The sequence below is a fragment of the Poecilia reticulata genome, chromosome 4 (genome assembly GCF_904066995.2).
Source record: "Poecilia reticulata chromosome 4, P_reticulata-male-v2, whole genome shotgun sequence".
NCBI lineage: Eukaryota > Metazoa > Chordata > Actinopteri > Cyprinodontiformes > Poeciliidae > Poecilia > Poecilia reticulata.
Window position 1 is genome coordinate 5,438,966 of NC_088833.1, and position 22,033 is coordinate 5,460,998.

At 38.6% G+C, this 22,033-nt stretch overlaps 1 protein-coding gene across 4 annotated transcripts in view; it reads left to right on the forward strand.

Annotated features, from left to right (window-relative positions):
* Positions 1-2,726: 2,726 nt before the first annotated feature.
* lrp8 (low density lipoprotein receptor-related protein 8, apolipoprotein e receptor) overlaps positions 2,727-22,033 on the forward strand; it is a 164,446-nt gene continuing 145,139 nt past the window's right edge. For 3 of the 4 annotated variants that reach the window (XM_008406178.3, XM_008406181.3, XM_008406179.3), the window contains exons 1-2: positions 2,727-2,959; positions 3,804-3,929. In XM_008406178.3, coding sequence (XP_008404400.1) covers positions 2,890-2,959; positions 3,804-3,929 — 196 coding nt within the window. In that variant the 5' untranslated portion in view covers positions 2,727-2,889. The remainder of the gene's footprint in view (positions 2,960-3,803; positions 3,930-22,033) is intronic. The other variant, XM_008406182.3, reaches the window with a different exon arrangement.

Sequence of the window (22,033 nt, forward strand, 5' to 3'; positions counted from 1 at the left end):
CCACTGACATAGATTTGTTTTTTCTTCTCTGTTTTTTTTGGGCTTTGCTGCTGGCAGCTGTTTTGTGAATCTGGGCAGAAGACTTGCCTCGCTCTTCTGCTCCAATTCATATCCAGCCGTCGAGCCTCTTCAACGGCAAGGCTGTAATGTAGGTACAATAAACATGGAGTAATCCTTTAGGCTTGGTGTGCATTTATTAAACCATAATGTGTACAAGAAGTAAAACATATTCACAGTGGATGACACCAGATAAACCTGACACCATGTGAAAATAGAAGAAATATTTCCTAGCAATGAAACATCTGTCCATTCAAAGTCTATATCCGCTTATGGTTGAAGGGATGGAGGGCTTGGTGCCAGGACTCATTGGGGCTAGAGATGAGGTACACACAGAGGCACAGAGAACACACACTTACTTATACGGGCTATTCAGAGAGACCAATTAACTTAACAGTCATGTTGTTGTACTGTGGGAGGAAGCTGGAGCACCTGGAGAGAACCCACACACACATGAGAACATGTAAACTGGATGCAGAAAAGCACCAAGCTGTGATTTGAACCCAGGACTTCTTGCTGCAAGGAAACAGAGGTACCAACTACACCTCTGTGCAGCAGCTTTGAAATATTTAAACAAAAAAAGTGCATTAGAGTGACAGAAATGTGTTTCTTTTTCCACATACTTCATTTGAATGAATGAAGAAATTTTAATTGTCAACATTTTACTGAATAAGAAAGTGACGCACAACCTAATTTGATTGCTTTCTGCAGCTGTCAACCTTTCTTTTTTTGTCATGGGATAACATCTGAGAGCCTGTCTTACGATTTACCTTCATATTTATCCAGCAGTTTTTTTCATAATCCATGTGCTAATTCATAAGTTAAAGTCTTTCCATCCATGTGAGTCGTGATTAACTGTAGCAGATTTAAACGAAAACCTATATTTATAGCCCAGAAACACAGACCTGCCGGTTCCGTCTCATTGAACACACTTTTTTATTCAATTTCAATGCTGCTTTTCATTCTCCCCCCTCCTCCTTTATGTCTGGCCACTTCATTGGCTTTAAGTGTCTGTGCAGATATAACCGTGCGTGCTCTAGCTCAGCTTAGTTGAATTATGGTCATAAGGTTACTCCATGATTATAATTATTCTAGTAAGGTGAATATGTCAACCTCAGATTGCATAGAACAAAATACTTTGCATTGCATTGCAAGAGGTACACAACTGCTTTGCACACGTTATTTACATAAGTAGCAGTGTAGAATATATCGACTGAATTCCATGAAAAGGAACAGAAAATCTACATCTTGTACAACAGTATTGATGAGACACAATTGTGCAAATAACACCATCATTACCCTGATATTTTCTTGCAACAAAATGAATAGTTGTTGCCAATGTGAATACAAATTTGTGATTTTTCTAACAACAAAAGCCCTATTTATTTTTCTTGGTGCTGAATGGTCGCCCTCCCAAGAGTGGAGATAGGAAAGACCATGAATGTTAGCTTCTGTGATTGTACCAAGGCGGTTTCCACTGTGTATAAATGTATATTAAGTATGTTTGATGCATGAACTATTAAAATAGGCAGTTTATAGAGGGGGTCTCGGGTATTCACACATTTTAGGTACTTGTAGGTGGCTGTGTCTCTAACAACCATGATTATCATGGGTCCACTGGAGTAGTTTAAAAACAACCAGCATAAAAATAGTAGAAAAACAGACAATGTCTCATGCTATGATTTAGGTTATTTGGGTCCAGGTTCCTTAATAGCAGCCGTCTGATCATTGTATTATTGGGCCTGTTGTCTCTCGTCTCCCTCCGTGCAATACATGTTTTCTGTAGGATTTAATTCAGGTGAGTTTTCTGGCTAGTGAAGCACAGTGATGCAATGGTCATTATACCTGGAATTGGTACTTTTGTCAGTTTGGGAGGGTGGTAAGTCCTGCTTAAAATAGAAAAAATTGAATTTCCTTGAAGCTTGTCAGCAGAGGGAAACATGAAGAGCTCAGCAGCTAGCATGGATGGACGCCAGATTATTCCTGACTCTGGAAACTTCACAATGGACTTCAAGCAATATGGATTTTGTGTCTCTCCATTTCTCTTCCAGGCTCTGTGAGATTGATATTTCAAATTAAATGTAACTTACTTTCCTCTGGAAAGAATAGATTTAAACATGGTGCACCAATCCAGTAGTTTGCTTTACTAGTGGCCTTTACCTCATCTGGGTTATTAGGTATGGTGTGATCCTTTTCCTACTGACAGTGTTTTTAGGAACTACTCATCTCTTTCCATAACGTTTTCCTTCCACTTAACCTTCCAACATCTTGATACAGAACTCCATAAAGAGCCGCCTTCACTGTCAAGTCAGCAGTCTCCACCATGATTGTGTACTCAGTAATATGAATTAAGCTATTTTTGAAATGAATAAGAGTTAAGCCTCAAAATGTGTGAGTTTGACTTTAGGAATTAAATAACTGTAACTTGACTTTATAGTTTCCCAATTTATTAAGATCCACCTGTATTAGTTCCACAAAGTTGATTTATTTTCCCTTTTACTTTCTCACATTCATGTTCAGAGTATAACTACCGGTGATGCGTTACCAAAAGAGTGACTCAGCACTTCTCTTCCTGGTTAACAACCAGACAACGTAGCGCTTTTTCTTTTTTCTTTTTTTCTCCCTTCCTGGTATTATAACCGCAAACAACCATCACTCGCTATCCCGCCCATAAGCGTCACTCACTAAAGCAGCGAGCCGGGGCTGATCGAGCTCACACGCTCCCGAGCTGAGCCGCAGAGAGGAAGGAGCACAGAGCCGCCGCAGACGGGCTGGAGCTGGAGATCACCTCACTTTGCATGATCACATCCGCAGACCGTCCAGGATCTAAAGATGTGGACCGGCGTCGGAAAGCTTGTGCTTCTACATTTGTTACTCATGGAGCTCAGCGGCCACGCTAAAGGTAAGCCACTTACTGGCTCGGAGATAAGGGGGTGGGGGGGGGATTTGCATCGTAGCAGTCGCGCTTCTCCAGGTTCAGGAGGGAGGAAGTCTTGTGATTGGGGGGGGGGAACCGCTGCCTTCCGCGAAACGACTCGCCTGTCAAAGTGGTCCGTCTCATTAGTAGAGCAGCGCTAATGCCTCCGGTAGATACTTCCACTGCTACACGCATTCGGGAGGGATTACAATCTTAATTGTCACTTTTGTCAGGTTTTGTGAGCGTTAACACAGGTGACACGAGGTGACAGTGAGTGGAAGCAGCACAGGCAAGCAGGCGGCTGATGTTGAGACTGTAGCCAGAGGACGGATGCCTGCCTGCGGGGATGTGATCAGCAAAGTGCTGGCTGTAAATGCTTTGTTTTTAATGTTTACGCTGCAGCTGCTAAATTACTGCAAAACACATCAAGCTAAACAGATCCTTTTAAATGCCGGCACAGCACCCGTGGTAGGCACTCATTGTTGCACTAAAGTCAACATATTGGAAGAACCGGCGAGCCATTCATGAGCAGACTGCATTACTGGAAGTAATACTTCAATATTGATTGGATCTGGATGTTACACCAAAAGCAGATACATCTACAGGGTAATTTAGAGGCTTTCTCTCATCCCATGCTCAAATATGGGTTACTTTGTGCAGGTTGTTCCTACTTTATTAGTTCACTTCCTGAAGTGTGAGAAACGTTGTTCAATTTAAAATGGCCTTTAACCGACCCCCAAGCACATTTCAGAATCAGTTTCTTAATCTGAAATTTGAAGACCACCGAGCCATAAAAAAACTGACAAGCTGCTGTTTTCTGGCACCACAGGAACTCATACCGAGTCAGAGTGTGAAATAGGGCAGTTTCAGTGCAAGAGCGGAGTGTGCATCCCAAGCCTCTGGAGATGTGATGATGACAATGACTGTTCAGACAGCAGCGATGAGGAGAACTGTCGTAAGTAGCCCAGAGTTTCTACATTTACACTTGCATTGTTATTTTATAGATCTTTACTCTTGTGTTCAGTATGAGCTTTTATTTGAATGTGTGAATACCACAGTTTGCAGCTCCTGAGTAACTTTTAATGAGTGAACCTGGACTGAGAATACACACTTTATTTTTGTTCTTCGGGGCTCTTTGGAATTCCCCTTTCAGCACAAACCTCTCATCCAGGATCAAAAGTCACATGACCAAAGGAATTTTTTTTGTACTTCTTACTAATTCAGGTCCTCAGTAAAGCGGATTTGGGGCCTTAACTAATATTACATGTCGTTTTTATGCTTGTTTTGTTACTAACCCTGTGCTGCTGTTGATGTATGGAGTTAAATAGGTGAAATCAGGCTTACAAATGCATTGCATATAGACTAAAACTGCTTTAGAGATTATGCCATGTCTGACACTCAGGGATTAGATTGCAGAATTATGTGTCATAATAATTAATGGTAAGTCATGTGGTTTTTTCCAGTTTATTAGATTTGGCTGCTTTTTGTGGTCTCTTGGTTATCTTTGAAGTTGATAAGTGTGGAATGGCATGCGATTCTCATGATATGATAATTGTTTCATGGTTTTGCAGTTTATATACAAACATTTACAGCAAAAAAATGAACGTGAAAAATGCTTATGTGAGTAATATGAGTCTTAAACTCACATTTCTAATATTATTTATTATGTGCTTTTTGATGCACAGACTAAAGAAAAAAAATGGAACGAACACTCATTGAAATTAGTAGTAATTTCCAAGCGAATGGATCTATAGCATTCTATACTTAATATTGCAAAACACGTATGATGAGCTGATCAGTCTATCTGCTCAGGTCGCTATCCTGTTGTTGACTTCTTAACTTATAAACTTTAGTTTCAGAGTACTTTTAAACTAAAGTAATTGGTGGTGCTCCTTAAGATCTCGCACCTTAACTGCCTGTGCTCTCCATCTCTGGAAATATAGTCTGCCCATTGCCTTCCTGTGCAATTCCCTTTAATTCGCATCTCCCTTCAGCGCTCCGTCTTGAATTTCTCCCGTTAAGCTTGATTTCTCTGGTTGAATTTCAACTGGGTCAATCAGGGAACAAAAGGCGTTTTGAACGATAACATAAGTTTTCTGAGCTGTTTTATAATTGTAGTAAATATTGGCAATGGCAGCGGAGGAAATATTTGAAACCATTCAGTCTCCAAATTTTGAGCAGTTAAAGTCGGAGCAAGAGGAATGAATGAATAACACATTTCATTGCTGGCAGAGATGTTGTGGCCTTATTTACTCAAAAAGGTGCTTACAACACTCGCAATTTCTGCAAAGTTTCATTGAGCTAGCAGGTCACAGCCGTATGCAATGCTGTAATGTCAGCGATTGGGTAAAGTCCTACCCGCAATCACAACCAATCTTTTCTCAGTAGCCAAGTATCCAGACTCTCTGTACAGAAGCAAAGCATATAACAAGAGACTGGCTTTTACCAGGGGCTTCCAGAAACATTCACAGCTTTGTCTTGCTTGTAAATAAATAAAAATAAAAAATAAAAAAAAGTTGTTTTAGACAGCAGTGAACAACAGGTGTGGGAGGGTCAGCCCTGCATTACTTTGTGCTCCACAAAGATGGAGAAAACATTGCTCACTTTCACTAGCATCTCATTAAGATCACTTTGACATGTGAAGTAACTTTTAAAAATCTCATAACTCGATACATCTACTCAACCAAATCACTGGCCAGCATTTAAAATGCTTAATCACTTTCATGTGTAAACAATGAAATATTTGAATTTCACCAAGCAGCAGAAACCTTGTTTTTTCTCTCTTAAGCTGATTGAAGAACAAGACCAGTATTTGTGGTATGATCATACGTTGGTCATTTAAGAAGATTTAAAAGTGGTTGTATTTGTGGTTAGATGGTTTAATACTTATAATGAAGACCACATGGTTCCTCATCTTGCTTCGTTGACGTGCTGAACCCTCAAAGAATAAAAATTCTGACTGCGTCTCTGTGACTCCGGAGATTTGAGTTTCTTGATGGTGGACAATACTGGAGGTGAGGTAGAATTAGCTTTTAAAGAGCTTGCCTTCTGCCTAACAGGTGTTGTTTGTTTTGCTTGGTGTAAGTGTTGCTCAGAGAGAATGTAAGAAATGTACCTTAAAACACAAGGTCATCCACTGTTCTTTACAGAGAGACGTTTTGTCTGTGGTGGAAATGAGGTCTGTGACTTTCATCTCTCTTCACTCTCTTTGCTACATATCTTGTAAGCTTCAGATGTGGGTATGCTTCTCTCCTGGGTTTGCTCTCACTCTCTGAATCACTTCATCTTCTCAGCCTCTACCTTTATGTACGTTTCCCCTATTGTTCCCTCTCTCCCTTGCTACCCGGTGTCATTCTTTTCTTTGAAGGCTCCAGCTCTTAGTCTGTGAAAGTGTCTCTTCCTAAAAGGCTGTCTCATTTCCTCTGCATTCTAGTGTCCATTAATCGACTCTCTTGTGCCATTTTTAAATCATTTATTGCTTCACCTTGACAGTGCCAATGCCAAAAAGGTTGCGGCCACTCGCTTCAGATCCACAAAGGGCATCAGCTGACAGGTTGGTTGGAGATAAATCCAACAGCATGACTCCGGCTGCTGCCGTGATTCTCGGTGACTGGCAAGGCGCCAGGCCTTCGAACAGATGCCAGGACTGCCGCTGCGCCCCCTCCCTAAAACCAAATATCACCAGCAAGAGCTCTGCGGAGAGGGGGTGGAGGCTGAACAGGAGAGGGAGGCGGAGAAAAGATGGGACAAATTTGACTGGGAGAAGCAAGATGGTGTAGAGCAGAAATGATGGGAGGAAAATAGGAACAAGCGTTTCTGGAGAATTTCCAAAGATAGAAAAAATACAGGCTAAAATGAGCGGGGGAAGTGGCCATTGCTTTTATCCTACCAGCACTTCTTTGGCTGTTTCCAATCTTTATTTCAAATTTGAAAGATGGACAGAAAGTGGCAAGGATTTCTTTCAAACACTAGAAAAGTGTTCTTATACTTGTTTTAAAGAGCGACTAAAACTGGGAGTGAAATACATCAAGATCACAAGATGAAATTGTATATTTCTAATGCAGACTCCCTAATTCTATGTTCTACTTAGAGGGATTTATGTTGTATTTGTTGCACTTCTTAGGCCATTACTGTATTCTGTTGGGCCATTTATTATAACAAGGTTAGTATATCAGAGTAAGTTAACAAGCTTCTAGAGTACTCTGTTAGGTTTCTCCTGAAGTATCCTCCTACCGTCCTTGTAAAGAAGTACATTTAAAATGGTCCTTTTGTGTTCATCATTCTGCTGTTTTAGTCTTTCATCTTCCTCTTCCTCTCTCCGCTACTTCACTCTCAACACACCTCTTGTTTCCCTGGGAGACAGTAAAGTGGTGATGGTGGTTATGGTTTTTGGTGCATTTGAGCTGTCTTTGTGGCTAAATGCAGTACTCCTACTCACATTTATGCTCAAACATCGGAACTGTCCGTTTCCTTTAGGTTCTTCATGGCCTACATTTAGGTTGTAGAATCCTATTGAAGAAGAAGGTTGCATACTTGTTCACACTGGTGCTTAATAAGATAAAAAATACAAAATCTATCTGCTTTATGGCATCACAATAATCATAAACTTAAATTGTCACGTCTTTCTTGAATTGGCATGTTCTTCTCCTTTGCCTAGCGGCCTTGATCAAGCAGCTTGTAAACATGTGATTTGATGGAGTTTTCCATAAATATGACCAAAATAAACAGTAGCAATGATTATGATGATGTTTTAGTCTGTGATGTTCACTATTAAGAGAAAGTTCTGAGACTTTTCCGATTTGGATCACATGTTTTTGAGGGCTGTTAAGTATTTCTAATCATATTTTCTGTTTTACAAAGGATAGGATCTATTTATTTTCCAATTAAATGCCAACACACCATTGTTAACAGTTGCTCTGCTCAGTGGTCATTCTTCCATACTGAGCAGGTAGCCATACAGCAGGTTTCCACTGCATCTACTTGAGATAATTAAAAAGCCAAATATGACATAAAATGTAGTGTGGAACAAAAGTCTAAATTGATTAAATCTAAAATATAACTTGTGCTGTAAAAGAGCATTTAGTGCTAAAAATTTCCAGAACATAGCATGCAATTTCTGTCAATCCACCATTAAAACATAACTGTGAAAGTTTCCAAATGTCCCAGGAATCAGCCTTGAAAATACTTTGTGCAAAGGTGCAACACAAGTACAGTTGTTGCTTTATTCTGTGTCTGAATATTAATCTGTCAAAGCTTTAGTCAGCGGCCAGCTAAAGCTTCCGAAGGATTTAACCCTAAATTATAACATGCACTTGGTAAAAAAACACCAACTCCTTAAGTCTTGAACCCTTTATGAACCTGGAAAACCAAGGATTGCAAAACGCCTAAAAGCTGTGGGGCACAAACTCAACACCTCAGGGTGGGAAAAATGTTGTGGAGCTGTATATGAGCGTGTGTGCACTCATGTGTGTTTGTGTGTCACAGCAAGACAATGAGTCTTAGATGGGGAGCGTCTCAGCTTCAGTCTGAGACCAACTTCCCATAGAGAAGACATCACAACGCATTTCACGCTGCTGCCATGCGTTTGTGTGTGTGTGGGTGTTTGAGAGAGATCTGCCTTTCTCTCACGCACACACACACACACACCACCCTCCTCACACAAAGACACACACATGATGGTGTTATAAGAGACTGCAGAGATGGGTTTTAGGCGCTAAAGGCATTGAAATCACTCACACACACATGCACGCACACATGTTGGTCACCTGCTGACACACACATGCACACGCAGACTGTTGCAGCTGGGGCCAGAAATGTAAATTGAATGTGAGGCCAGAGAGACGAGGTGCATGATGCGCTGCACCGAACCAAGCTGCCTTTTCCTGGGGTAACCCCTAATCATAAGCCTAAAAATGACTCTTAAATTGAAGTGACATCAAGTACTGGTTGGTGTCAGCAAGTATGAAATTAAAATCCTCCACAAGAGGCGGATGCACCATCAAAAAGCTAATAAGTTTTGTAAACCAGCGTTGGCGTGCCATGTTAACGGCTATCAAGCCCTCAGAGGAGCTTTTAGTGGGCTTTTTCCTGTCCTATTTGAAAAAGAATGTGAAACATAAAAGGCAAAAAATAGTTTTTCAAACGAGACTCTGTCTGGTGAAATCACAAGTTCTGTATCCTTTTCAGATTAGAGATGCACAGAGAAAAGAGCTGGTACTCAGTCGATAGCCAATCAGATCAGTGAATGCACTGTACTATTAAAAGCTTCCATGTCACTTTGAAATCAACACCTGTGTGTGGACACTGAGGGAGGTAGACTAGTGAATTTCATCATCAGTGAAATGGTTTAGAATGAAGCTGGATACAAAGATGAAAGAAGCTCTTTTAAAGAAATCGATAAAAAAATGATTATCAAAATGTTCAATGGCTTTCGTTACTCATTTCAGAAAGCTTTACAGATGAAAAAAAATACAATATTGTCACTCGCTAATCAGTTAAATAATTCAAAATACCTGCAAAAGTTTCCTGAACATTAACAGTTTTTCTGCTAGTAAAATATACTTATTTTAAGAAACATATGTGCTGTATTTGTTTTTGTGAACCACCTTTATATATTGTGTTGTAATGGGAAGTTAAAATGTGCTTTAAAAGCCAAAACTTTGAGCCAGTTCATTAGGGAAGAATTTCCCAAATCCCCATTTAGGTAAAGATTAAAGGAAGGAGGAAATTATGAAATTGGATTCAGCCAATTTCATAATTTCATCAGCCAAGTACTTTACTGCTTCATTTCATACCTTTTGTGTGAAGGTTTAAACTGCAAAATGTAACAGTTGAACTACTCTGTCTGGGTGCATATATATGTGTAGCATGCAGCTGCACTGCTGTAGTCTCCAGAGAAAAATGTCCCACTTCGGTGCTTTGGGATTTCTAAACCACAGTGGGATTCTCTGAGTTTTGTTCAGAAATACGGTATGTCACTGACACATTATGCAAGAGATCCTTGTAGATCATGTTTCTAAAGAAATATGTTTTATTTGCAATTTCCTCCTTAATGTTATTCTTTTTGTTTAGCTTATTTTTATTCCAGTTTGCTGCTGGACTAAATCAGTGTTTCACAGCCCTGGTCATGGAGGCCCTGGATGTTTTAGATGGGTCCCTGCTTTAACACACCTGATTTCAGTTGATGGATGATTAGAAGCTTTCGCTGAACTTCAATCATCTGAATCAGGTGTGTTAAAGTGAGGAAACATTCACTGTGCTCTGAGGAGCAGGATTGAAAAACTCTGCAGGAGATGATTAATCGTGGAAAGAAACAAGATGCACTCTTTTGAGACGCATGCTGACATTTAGAAATGATTTGATGAAGAAGAGCAAGCAAAGACAATTAAAGTTTGTGAATAAGGTGGATGTCGGTGAAAAATGAACAACATGAAATGAGTAGTCAAAGTACATCTTCAGACTTTTGGCAGCATTAACAATTCTGGCATTGGACATATTATTAAGCATTGTCCTAATATTAGTATTTTTATTTTTCCCCCACCCAATGTCTATAATCTTTAGCATCTTGGCCATTAAAAATATTCCTCTGATGTGTATGAAGGGCATTTGGAGCCCAACCTACTGGTCAGATGTATTAGTCTAAATATGTGACACTTGAAATATTACCTCCAATGAAATATCGCTTCTAAGCCGTCCCTTCCAATTGCAGTTTAGCAAAAAATGACGTTGCAATGGTGATTGTAAATCAATATTTCCTGCAGTTAAAGGCTGCCTTGCTTTGACCACATGTAATGTGCCTCTATTTTTGTTTTCAGAATTACTAATAAATATAAAAAAAATGAATCAATAATGATAAAATAGTGATTGGGGAGGGAAACAAATCTTTTTAATACCTGAATTTCATGTACATTTGACAGTTAGAGAAAACGACAAGGTGTCCCTGCTGCACTGATGGATAAAAGGTCCAAAATGTTCCTGTTTCCACCTTTATGACACGGTGCACCATGCTCTACAAGAGAACATTAGCCGGTGTGCTGAGTAGGTGTTGGGCTCAGCGGAGCAAAACGACAGCAGGGTAATTTTAGCTGCGGTCAGTGCTGGCCTGAGGCATTTCCTCTGACTCCTTTTCCTCCGTGTCTCCATCTGTTTGTCTTTCTTGCTCATTTATTGGCCTACACCTCTCTTTCTTCTCATCTTCCCACTTCTGTCTCTTAAGCCACTTTGACACATGCACACCTTTCTAATAATCTAGAGGCAGCTGAAGACGTCTCTGTTTTATGTGACTTTACCTCCCTAGTGCTTTCTTCTGGACGGTTCTGCCATAAAGAAAACTAAATTGGTCAGACTTCAGAACATGTTGGTTTCACTTTTAGCACAGACGGGTCTGAGCTCCTGCAGCCACTTAAACGAGCAGGCACACAGCAGCAACCATTTAAATTGGCTGCTGATCAGCTGTTTGGAGGAATCACACAGTTTGCTTTATTGAACGAAAAAATAACAACTCTGTTCAAGCGTTCCTCCTCCTTGATTTAACTTTTCATAATGAGCTGCAGCATCTAATCATTTTTCCCAGCATCTGAGTCATTCGACCAAAAACAGTGACTCACTCAACTGTTGCTGATGCTACAGTCAGTCCAGATGCTTTAAGTCATAACTTAGTCCTCCTCATCAACCTGGGGAGCTACAAAAACACTGAACACATCTGCAACTGCTCTTTAAAGACATCAAAATACAGAAGAGACGGCAGAAAGTATTCAGAATAAACAGGAGGAACAGTGAGTGAGTTGGAGGAAGTTTCAAAGTGGCATTAACACAGCAAGAAAACTTTGGTAATAAACAAAGGCTTTATTTCAAAAGCTTTTGTTTCTCCTTTTCATTATCTTCCCTCCTCCTTCTGTGCAGCACCCCTCTGACAGAATTACTTTGTTTTTGACGTGTTACCTGGGTTTGTTTGCCTCTGCTGCAAAGTCACTCGCAGTTCAAAGTCAAACTTTGATAATACCACAATCCTCTTTCCCTAACTGCGCACATTAAGCTCGGCGTTGGCTGGGTGCTTGTGTTGCTCCGTTATTGAGGCCCCTCCCCCAATCTGCGGCATGTGACGGGGTATCATCACGCTAATCCCCAACTCAGATTAACCGAATATCTGCTCGGCTTCCATTTTTATTATTTACAGTTGCTGTAATCCTGTTTTTCACCTGGTGCTCTGTTGCCTGCTGCATGTAGTTAGAGAGCGGCACATGAAATGACAAGTAAAGAACGCTGATGAATAAAACATAACTGCTAATACCAGGCTGCTGGGTTTACACTGAGATATCACTGCAAGTTCGTGTTTAAAAAGTTTTATACAAAGTTTGGTTTTATTTTTCCCATCTTTCTCTGTGCATTCTTTTCAATTTCCATTTTATATTTTGTTGCCTAATTCATTACATCCCCATTTTTTTTCTAGTATTCCATCAATATGTGTTTTTTTTTTTTTTCCCCACTTGCTGTGAGCACGAAAGTAAAGCAGCTGGAGTTTAAAATTTTCTGCACGTGTCTGGGCAACATGCTTTCTTTTTCAGAGAGAGAGCAAAATATATATTTTCTATTCCAACACCTGCTGACACGAAAAGATGGTGCAACATTTTTGAAGAAGTCAGAAAAAACCCAGCATTCAGAAAGTGAATGCTAGATTAAGATCTCAGTTTTCTATCTCAGCACTAGATGTAACTAAGATCAAAATGTATACAGTTAACGTTATTGATTATGGCAAAGAAATGTTCATTTTTGCTGTAGAATGATCGACATCATAATTTCCTTAACTGACTTTTCAGTTAATGATATGCAGTAACATAGCTTGTTGATTATTTTTGATTAGATGTTTGTGAAAAGATTACTTCTCATGATTATGTTGTATTTTTTGGAACAAGTTTACATGCATGTTCAATAATTATTCATTTATGGTAAAACGTTATAACTAATAGCACAATATTATCATGCCTCCAAGATTAGCAGTACATGAGTTACAGCTGATGTAGCTTATTTTTTAGGTTATGGTTGTCTAAACTGGGACAATAATAACAAATGATGGGTTTCTTTTTATTTTAAGCATAAAAATGACCTTTGCATGACAAGTCTATAAAAGAGAAGAGTGAGCTTTGTGAAGCACAGCAATGTACAATTTTATATTTTCTTTCTTTCTGATTTGACATGAGGCATTACAGATCTAAATAATGTCTTCCCAAACAAATTAAGTCCAAGTTTCCAGAAGATGTTGGCAAATTGGTAAAAGTTTTGAAGGTCATTTGTTTTGGCTGTGCAAACTATTGCTTTGACTTTTTGTCATTCTGCTGTTTGGCGAGTAACATTTGACCTGACCTGACTGTTTTTGGAGAATGTGCTTAAAAAAAAATCATTTTCATGTCTTGCCACATTTCCTCATTTGCAGTTTTTCCTCCAGCTTGCCTTTAAATGAAGCTGCTAATGTTGGTTTCACACAACACATCTCTTTTTCGTACACAACCCTCTCCAGCTTCTAAGCCTGGGAACGGATCATTTTTTACCTTTAGGGGATTTTGTTTGTCATTCATTGCAGGATGTTGGAACGAGGTGCCGGAGAGGTGAGTCTCTCTTTGATGATGTTGCTCCTGCTCAGCAGCGCTAGTTATCAAAAGGAGATGGTTGTGACACAAAATTATGCACACTCACACACAAGCACAGTCTATATTTTCAACATTTTCACATTAGCAGTGTAATACATCCACCTGGCGTGTGCTTCATTATAACTCTGTTCTGACACCGCTGAAATGAAGCATCTGACGGGAGATTAAAGAAAAATGGAGGAATGGAAATGACCACTATTTTCTCTTCTGATCTGTAGGGAAAGTGTGCAGTTGCTTTTCTGATCATATGTTGCAGAGTGCTCCATCTCTGAGTTGTTATGAGAAGATTATTGGTGTTCTTGAAGTAAAAAATAGCATTAATGTGCTGTAGTTGCTGTAGCATCATCAAAGATCTCAAGATCTAAGATGCAATGCCAGACTTTGGTCCGGTTTGATCGGCTTTGGAAAGGCTTGTTTTAAAGATGTTGCTTAAAGGAGCCAAATATATAAAATAACTGTTTTAAATGGAATCGGTCAAGTTTGCAGCATGCCATTAATGCTCAGGGTCAGACCTCCCTTCCTTTCGGTCTTTTTGCAGCCAAAAAGACTGGCCATTGTGTGTTTGGCCAGTGACGGCTCTCTCTCTCTACACACCCCCATACCCTACTACGCATCATTGAACTGAGAGCTTGAATGTTTGGAAGCAGGGTGACGCCTTCTCAATGGAGCCTAGGGGGCCACCAACCTCTCACAAACACACACTTAAAAACCAAATGCATTGGTGTTTTTTTTGTTCTTTGTGAACACAAAGCATAGTGCTGTGACCCTGCATGCATCTGCTTTATCCTTTTGTGTTTAATGCCTATCCGATCGGAGGACCTTTTTAAGAATTTGTCTTTAATAAACCATACAAGTTTAAAATGATTAGTTGAAAGCTTCAGAAGGCCTTAATCTAATTTAAAGCCTGGTTATAGGCAATCACTCTTTAGTTCTGGAGTTTTCCAACATTGGGCTCAGAGGACCAAATCTGAATTCTCTATAAGACCTATGTTAAGCAAATGTTTATTTTAATACATTTATAAGCAACATTGAGGCACTATTGGTAGACATTTTTTTATGCCATTAAGTTCCATATCTCACTAGCATAGAAATAAGTGAATCTTGAAAGTAACAGTCTCTCCGTTTCATATAGAAGAGTTTCTTGATGCTCCTTGATTATTGCATGATCCTGGCTTGTCATATTGATTGATCACTGACCTGGGAGTGTTTGATGTCTTTTGATGTATTAACACTCTTCTTATTCTTTCATTGATTGCATCACTTTTTAAAAGGGCATAAAGTGCTGGTACCCCTCAACAGCACAGTACAGCCTCACTATTACCCTCAGTATGTGGTGTTTCTTTTTTTTTTTTTTGCAACTTGTCTAATATGTGGCTTCATCTTCTTTTTATTTTGTATCCAGCAGATGGACTACAGACCCTCTGGTGTAAAACACTCAGATTGGAAGAGGGAAGAAAAACCTCTACTCTTTGTTTGTTGTGCTTGTAAAAGATTATTGGTCAAACTATGATTTTTAATGTAGTTTTCAAATAAAAAATAATACAATAAAATCTTGATAATTCAAACAATACATACTAGGATCTTTGCAAGTGATTTGGTCTCATTGTAGAGACTAACTTGCATATCTAGACATGGTTGTCTGGGAATTTTCTTTTAAAGTGTTTAAGAAAAGCTTCAAAGTTCATTAGCAGTTGGACACAGTTAGGTAGATCTGACCACTTACTGCCTTCTAGCATCCATGTGCCCTCATCACATCTAGGACATAGAACTTCCACTCTGAATAGATTCCTTTTGGTACTGATGTTTTTATTCTGTTATCAAGTCAGTTGGTTGTTTGACAGCTAAACTAGAGAGCAGGGAATTGTTTTGTAACTGTTTTATCAAAACAATTTACAACAAGCACCAATATGCCATTTTAAATATTCTTTATTTAAAATTTTACTTCTGAAAATGATCCCATGTTTTGTGACTCCCATATGAAAACCTGACCCCGTCCTCAGGAATGACTGCACTAAAATGCATTTGGGGAATCCAGAGTATTGTCGATGGGTAAATCTTTAGTTTAAGAATATCGTTGATGCTGGGACTCCATAACTGGTGGTTTATCTGTCAATTCACATTGCTTGATGCGTGTGAATTTCTACTCTGCTGCACTCAGGTGCCACCAAGAGTAAATTCCATAACTACGTTTGAAGATGCAACATCTAATCCCTCAAAGTAATCTCTCAAAAGGAGATTGGATTCAAAGGAAACAGGCTGAGGGAACTGCTATTTCACAGGGCATATTGAGCGAGCCGCTTTAGCGTTATCAGGAGGATTTGAACCGCAAGAGACTTTAATGAATGTTTATTTATTAGTATTATATTTCATTATTGCATAGAATATTTGATTCTCCCCTATTGGAGTGTCTACTCCTGTACTTTTTAAAATATGGTTAATTCAACAGAAGTAATACAAGGTTCTTCTTTTTGTAGTCTCCTGATTTAAACCTAAGTTTTCAAAGCAAACATCTGTCTCCACTGGATGCATTAAGAGCATTGCCTCTTGGGAAATTTTGCTGAGTCCTCTCACATGTGGAAACCAAACCATCCAGACCACACATGCACTCGTTTGACTGAGAAAGACCCACTGACCCAGTTCTGAAAGAAGGCAGTTAAGTATAATTGGCCCATGTTGTAGTGACTGTGATGTTCTCTCCTCTTCTTTTGGATTTATTCCACCACTTTTGGCGCTGTCTAGACTGTTTTGCTTCCATTTCTGTTGAGTGGCAAAGCTTTCATAAGTGATCAGACAGCCTAATTAAACCCCGACAGTCTCTGGATGGAGATCCCTTTATGTTTGTACCTGTGCATTCTACTTTGAAGGTGAACATCAGAGCACTTGTAAATGTTAGACTGCTGATTCCCATTATCAAGTATAAAGTCAGGTTTTCAGTTCCTTTTGATCCACGTAAATAAAAAGATCTGGGACTCGTATCAAAACATATTTTTGTAACGCCTGACCTTCTTTAATCCCTAAAAATCCAAAGTGAACACTTTAACTGCTGAGGTTCAAAAACCCCACTGTGAATTGAAAAGTTTCTGTTTATACCCTTTTCTTTTTTTTTCTTTTTTTTTGTTACAACCACAAACCTCAATTTATTTCGGAGGCATTTCATTGAATAGACCAGCAGAAAGTGGTTTATGCTGCTTTCTGATCTATGTGGCTTGTCCATTTAGGTGGGTGGTCATGCCTCGTTAGGTTTGCCACTGTGCTATACTTACTTTACGTTTTGAAAAGTTCAAAGTTTTGCATGCTTTTTAAATGTGCTTTTAAACTGGTCCATGCTAGTAAACTGGCCCGACCGATCTGGTATGTTTCTTACTCTTCTTGTTTCCGTTTGTTCCCTAATGCTCTGTGTAACACAGGGGGACTCATTTCATTACTTGGTCCATTTCTGAAAGCAGTTGGTTGCACTGGATTTTATTTATGAATGTCAAATTAAAATGAGAACACCACACCTTTCTGATTTTTATTTAAAATAATTTTAAAACCATCTGTGTAATTTTCCTTCAGTTTCACAATGTTTTTGTTGGTCTGTCCCTTACAATCCCGATACAAACTCCTGACAACCTGCGACTGTAGAACGGAAATGTTCAGAGGTTGTGAATAGCTTTGCAGGGCCTAGAAGAACTACCACAGGGAGTCATTTTGACCCTTTATTGGAATGACAAATATGACGTTTTTAAGGCAACTTTTTCTTCTTTTCAGTTTTTTATTAGATTTTATTAAAGTAATGGGAGATAAAGTCATCCCTGAACTGTCTGTCATGTTTTATTTAACCTAGCTGAGGTTGAAAAAAAAACACCAGTAAAAACGGAGGAAATAGAAAAGATCTGATTTATGGGGATACATTTAAAATTACTGAGTAATTATTCTTACAAATGTAGAGCTCATAGAAGAGATGACATTGGGTCATATGAGGCTTCATGATGCCTGGGACCCATGTGTCTGTAGCACAGTTTTACTGTTTCCAATATATAATACTAATCCTGATGCTCAGAACGACTGTCTTCTCATCGCAGGCCTGCTGGAATATTTCTCTACCATATATCTAAATCTTTTTTTTTTATCTAATATTGATCACTGACCCCATTTTCTTTGGATCCTCTGTGGAAAATGTCCTTATTCTGCCTAAACCAGAATCTTGCATACTGATGTTCTGTAAAATAAATGCAAAACTTGTTCCAGAGTTATTCTTTCACTCCCACTCATCCTTTCAGAAACTTTATTAAGCTGTAGCAAATAGTTTGTTAACCAGGGAATGTTTGGAACATGTAACCCCTTTATAGCTGATTCTGGTTTTCTATTGGATCAAGTCATAAATTTTGAGCCACAGATGGTTAAGATGAAAGTTCCCAGTCCGGTTCCTTTGTGGTTCTAATGTTAAAAGATACTTTGGTGTTGAAGACGTTGGACTCTGTTGAAATAAAGAGTATTGATCCACCTAGCAGTAGAAAAAAAAAAAAAAACTAAATTAACTGAAGATGAGTCGCTCTGTAAAGAAACACATCCTTCTTTTCCACTGAGATTTGCTGCTTTCTCCTCACAGGGAAGTGTTTGAAGTGTCAGAAACGACACAAAACAGTTTTTTTTTTATTTCAACCACTTTCAGACTTTCATGAAATGTATAAAATGAAAGTATTTCTATAGGATATCTTTTTCCACAGAAGGCTTTTGAAAACAATTGTTGGATGGACATCACTCTTCAAAAGCGAGAGTTTGACATGTTTCTTTTGGTTCCCAGACACTGATCCTGACTTTGAGGTTTCCTCTGGAGTTTCAGTCTCATTGTAAGGGCCAAATGATTAGTAATTCATGACCATTTTATGTTTAATGTCAGATTTAAAGAACGGACAGTCTCAGGTCACCTTCTGTAATTAAGAACCCTCACAGTTTCCTTGATTAATTCTATTCATCTTTTTGCCTCTTCTGCAAGACTAGAGAGGTATAGGAGCACAATGTCATCCTGAAAATAAGACCAAGTCTCTTTTAACTTCAATTCATGTTGTCAGAAGATGGAAATTTATGCTTTTACCCTTCAGGACAGCTTTTGCAACATAAAGAAACATTGACATTTTTGCGTCTGGGTGTGTATATGTGCATGAGTGATACTCCTCAAACTTCAAAGAGCCTCAGAGTGTTTTCATCTGAGCAAACTTGAGATGCATTGATCCATCTCTAATCACGCACTCACACCTTGCACCTGGAGAAGGAACCAGAGGGAAGACGGTATTTCTCCCCCCCATTCCCCAAACTTAAAAGGCTGAGTTGAAATGTAAAGTTTGACGAGAAAGGTGACAGTTGTTGAAAATGTGTGAGCAAAGGCAGAAAACAGCAGGAGCTCAGCAAGAGATGGAAGGCGACATGATTATTTTTTATTTGTGTTGGATAGGAAGAAGAATAATTGACTCTGGGACTAAGAGCTATAGGTAACGAAGCATTTTATTCTATGGAAAAAGCAAATATTTTAGTTTTCACACAATCTAGTGATTTAATTATGGAGTTTAATCAAAATTAAAAAGCTCAAGTTGAAACATATTTTTGAAATCATAAATTTAAAAAAAATATATATTTATTAGTTTCAAATTAGTTTGGTAAATAGTTACCAAACTAATTTGATGTTTTTAACTACAAGTTAAAGAAAACCTTCTGCACTCTTAAATTATTAAAGGTGAGTAAAAGGCCTGATCCCATCTAGCTGTTTTTCTCAGGATGTTCTGTTTCTTTTTTTTTTCTTCTTTTTTTTAAGCTGCGACAAAATGTTTTCAATACACAGTACAGAATATACTTTAACAAAGAAATGCTTTGGTCACATTTATCTTATAGGAATTGACCTATGATTTGTTAAAGTGCAATTTAATCACCATCTCAATTGTACTTAAATTTGTGTTTTGTGTTTGAAATTAAGTCAACTGTATTCATTTTTTTTTTTCAATTATATTTAGGGGGACAATAGATGTGGAGCATATTATTGTATGCAAGTTTCATGAAGCTATTAATTGCTCTGTCACAGTTTCCTAGTCACAACTTTGGGCTACAGTGATGCTATCATGCACTGTTTATCGGCAGTGCGTTCTGTTTTTAGAGGATTTGAATGTGAAGTCTGTTATAAATGAGGAAAAACAAGAAGTAGACCTGCTGTGCAAGTTATTACTTTCCAAAAAGTGGCACAGATGTCAGAGTGTGTGTCTGCAGTCAAGTCAAAGTCTGTGATGTTGACCTTAATTTATCACATTAGCGGCAAATCTCTAGAGAGTCGATGGAAATGTGCTGGGAGTTGGTAACCTCCAGCAGCTAACTGATTTAAATGAACGACACATTTTGCCTCACCTAGTAAATTATATTCACATGAAACTGTGGGTATTTGTGTGTGAATGCGTGTGTGTTGGTGTGTGTAGGCAAGGGAAATTGGAGGGATTGTGAGAGGGGGGGTCGGCAGCAATCTGTAAAGTCAGTTTTTTTTTAATGAGATCAATGCTTTCCTTCCCACATCCCAGATGGTCACGGTAGTAGATGCTGTGTGTGTGTAGGTGGGTGTGTTTTTGTGTGTGTGTATAAGGGAATGGGCTGCAGGTACCCTGGACAGATAAATCTTTAATCATGTGCTTTCTCTCATGTTTCTTTTAATTGCTTCTTGGATCGATAAAGTAAAAATGCCGTCAACCATTTGAGTAAAACTGTGATTGAACGAGGGTGTTTTGTAAGAACTACACAAATGTGTTTCATAAACACACATTTATACCTGTTGTGTTTTGGTTTCTTTTGCAATGCACAATATCTAAACAATGTGTAGATTTTAAATGTTTTTTGTTTCCCTTTTCACTTTATGGTTATGCTATTCTATTTGTGGAGTATTGCTAGATTTGGCTCAAAAAAAAAAAAAAACATAAATGTGTTACAGTATATTGCATGTTTTGTTTGGATGAATATTCTGAACCTTTGAGGTAGAAATGTTTCCCAGCCCAAACAAACTAAGCCTTTGTGGTCTGCATTGATGTCAAAAAGCAGGTGGGAGGCTAAATACCTGACTGCAGTTGCTTTTCTGAGGTAGTCGTTTTTGCTTCCTCCCTCTCCGTTTTTCTTCCTCTTTCCTTGATTTTAAATCCATTCCTGTCTCATCCCTCTCTCCCTCATGTATGGTTTTTAATCAACAACAAGAACTCTGCTGAGGGGGCAAAGTTGTTCATGTGTGGAAGCGATGTGATTGCATTGTTTTACTTTGGGGCAAAGGGAGCCAGTCAGAAATGCAGAGGCTGGTGACGCTCCTGACTAAATGTGCACTCGCTGGTGTCACTGTGTGTTCCTGGATGTCTGACGCTGCATTCAGGTTTCACTCCATGACAGCTTAAGACAAGACCATTGATGTCAGTTCTGGTGTTTTGGAGTGTTTACCGATGAGTTTTGCTGCTCTTTCTACTACAATCAATCTAACATTTGTTCCGTGACAGAGATCCACCCGTAGATTGATTAAGTTGATAAATGGGCTGTTTGTGTCGCCTACTGATGACACAAACTGTCGGTATCCTAGAGACGGTCATCCTGGTTCTTTCTATGCAGCTTGCTGTGTGCATTGATTTCAAATAATTCCTAGTGTGAGATGTATCTTAACTGAGGTTAAGTTTGGGTGATGTCATGGGAAACGCCAACAATATGATTCATTGCTCAAACAAAAATATTTAATATTATAACAGATTAGATGCATTTTAAGGGCTATGTCACATTTTTCCTTGGAAAATTCCTGCAACAATTTTCAAAATCAAATGAACAGAAATGCATCAAATCAGCATTTTAGATGGTTGCATATAACTCTCCTTCTAAAGTTTCTATTCTTACAAACAGATGTGATGCACCAGTCACTCGGTTATTAAAGTCTAATTTCCTCTCGATCAACATTGAGTAGTTACTGCCAGGTGAGATCTTACCTGTTGTGGCCTATTTCAGGTCAGGTTTCTGCAAAGCTTTGACGTGTAGGTAACAAATTTATCTTAGTTGTGTGATTTCTTGTTTTTGCATTCATTGTGAATCACTGATTAAAGGTTATTTGACACATTGCTTAATTTTGCAAATTCTATTTATCATTAGTTTCAGGGTAATTATTAGTGGTATTGCTAATTGTTGCAACAGTGGTTTTACTTAAAATCATTATTTCCTCATTTTGGTTTTGAAATACAAAAATACACAAAAAAGCTTAGTACATCCTACAGTTCTCAGTAAGCTGAAGTCAGCAGATCAGATGGCAAAGAAAACTGGAAATTCATATGAGCCATCAAACTCCTGATCAGTGCATTACTGAAACAAAACATACCAGAGTTCTTTGGGATCTAAAAGATCTTTGTAGTACTACGTGATGTTTCCAAGAAATGTTACATTTTGA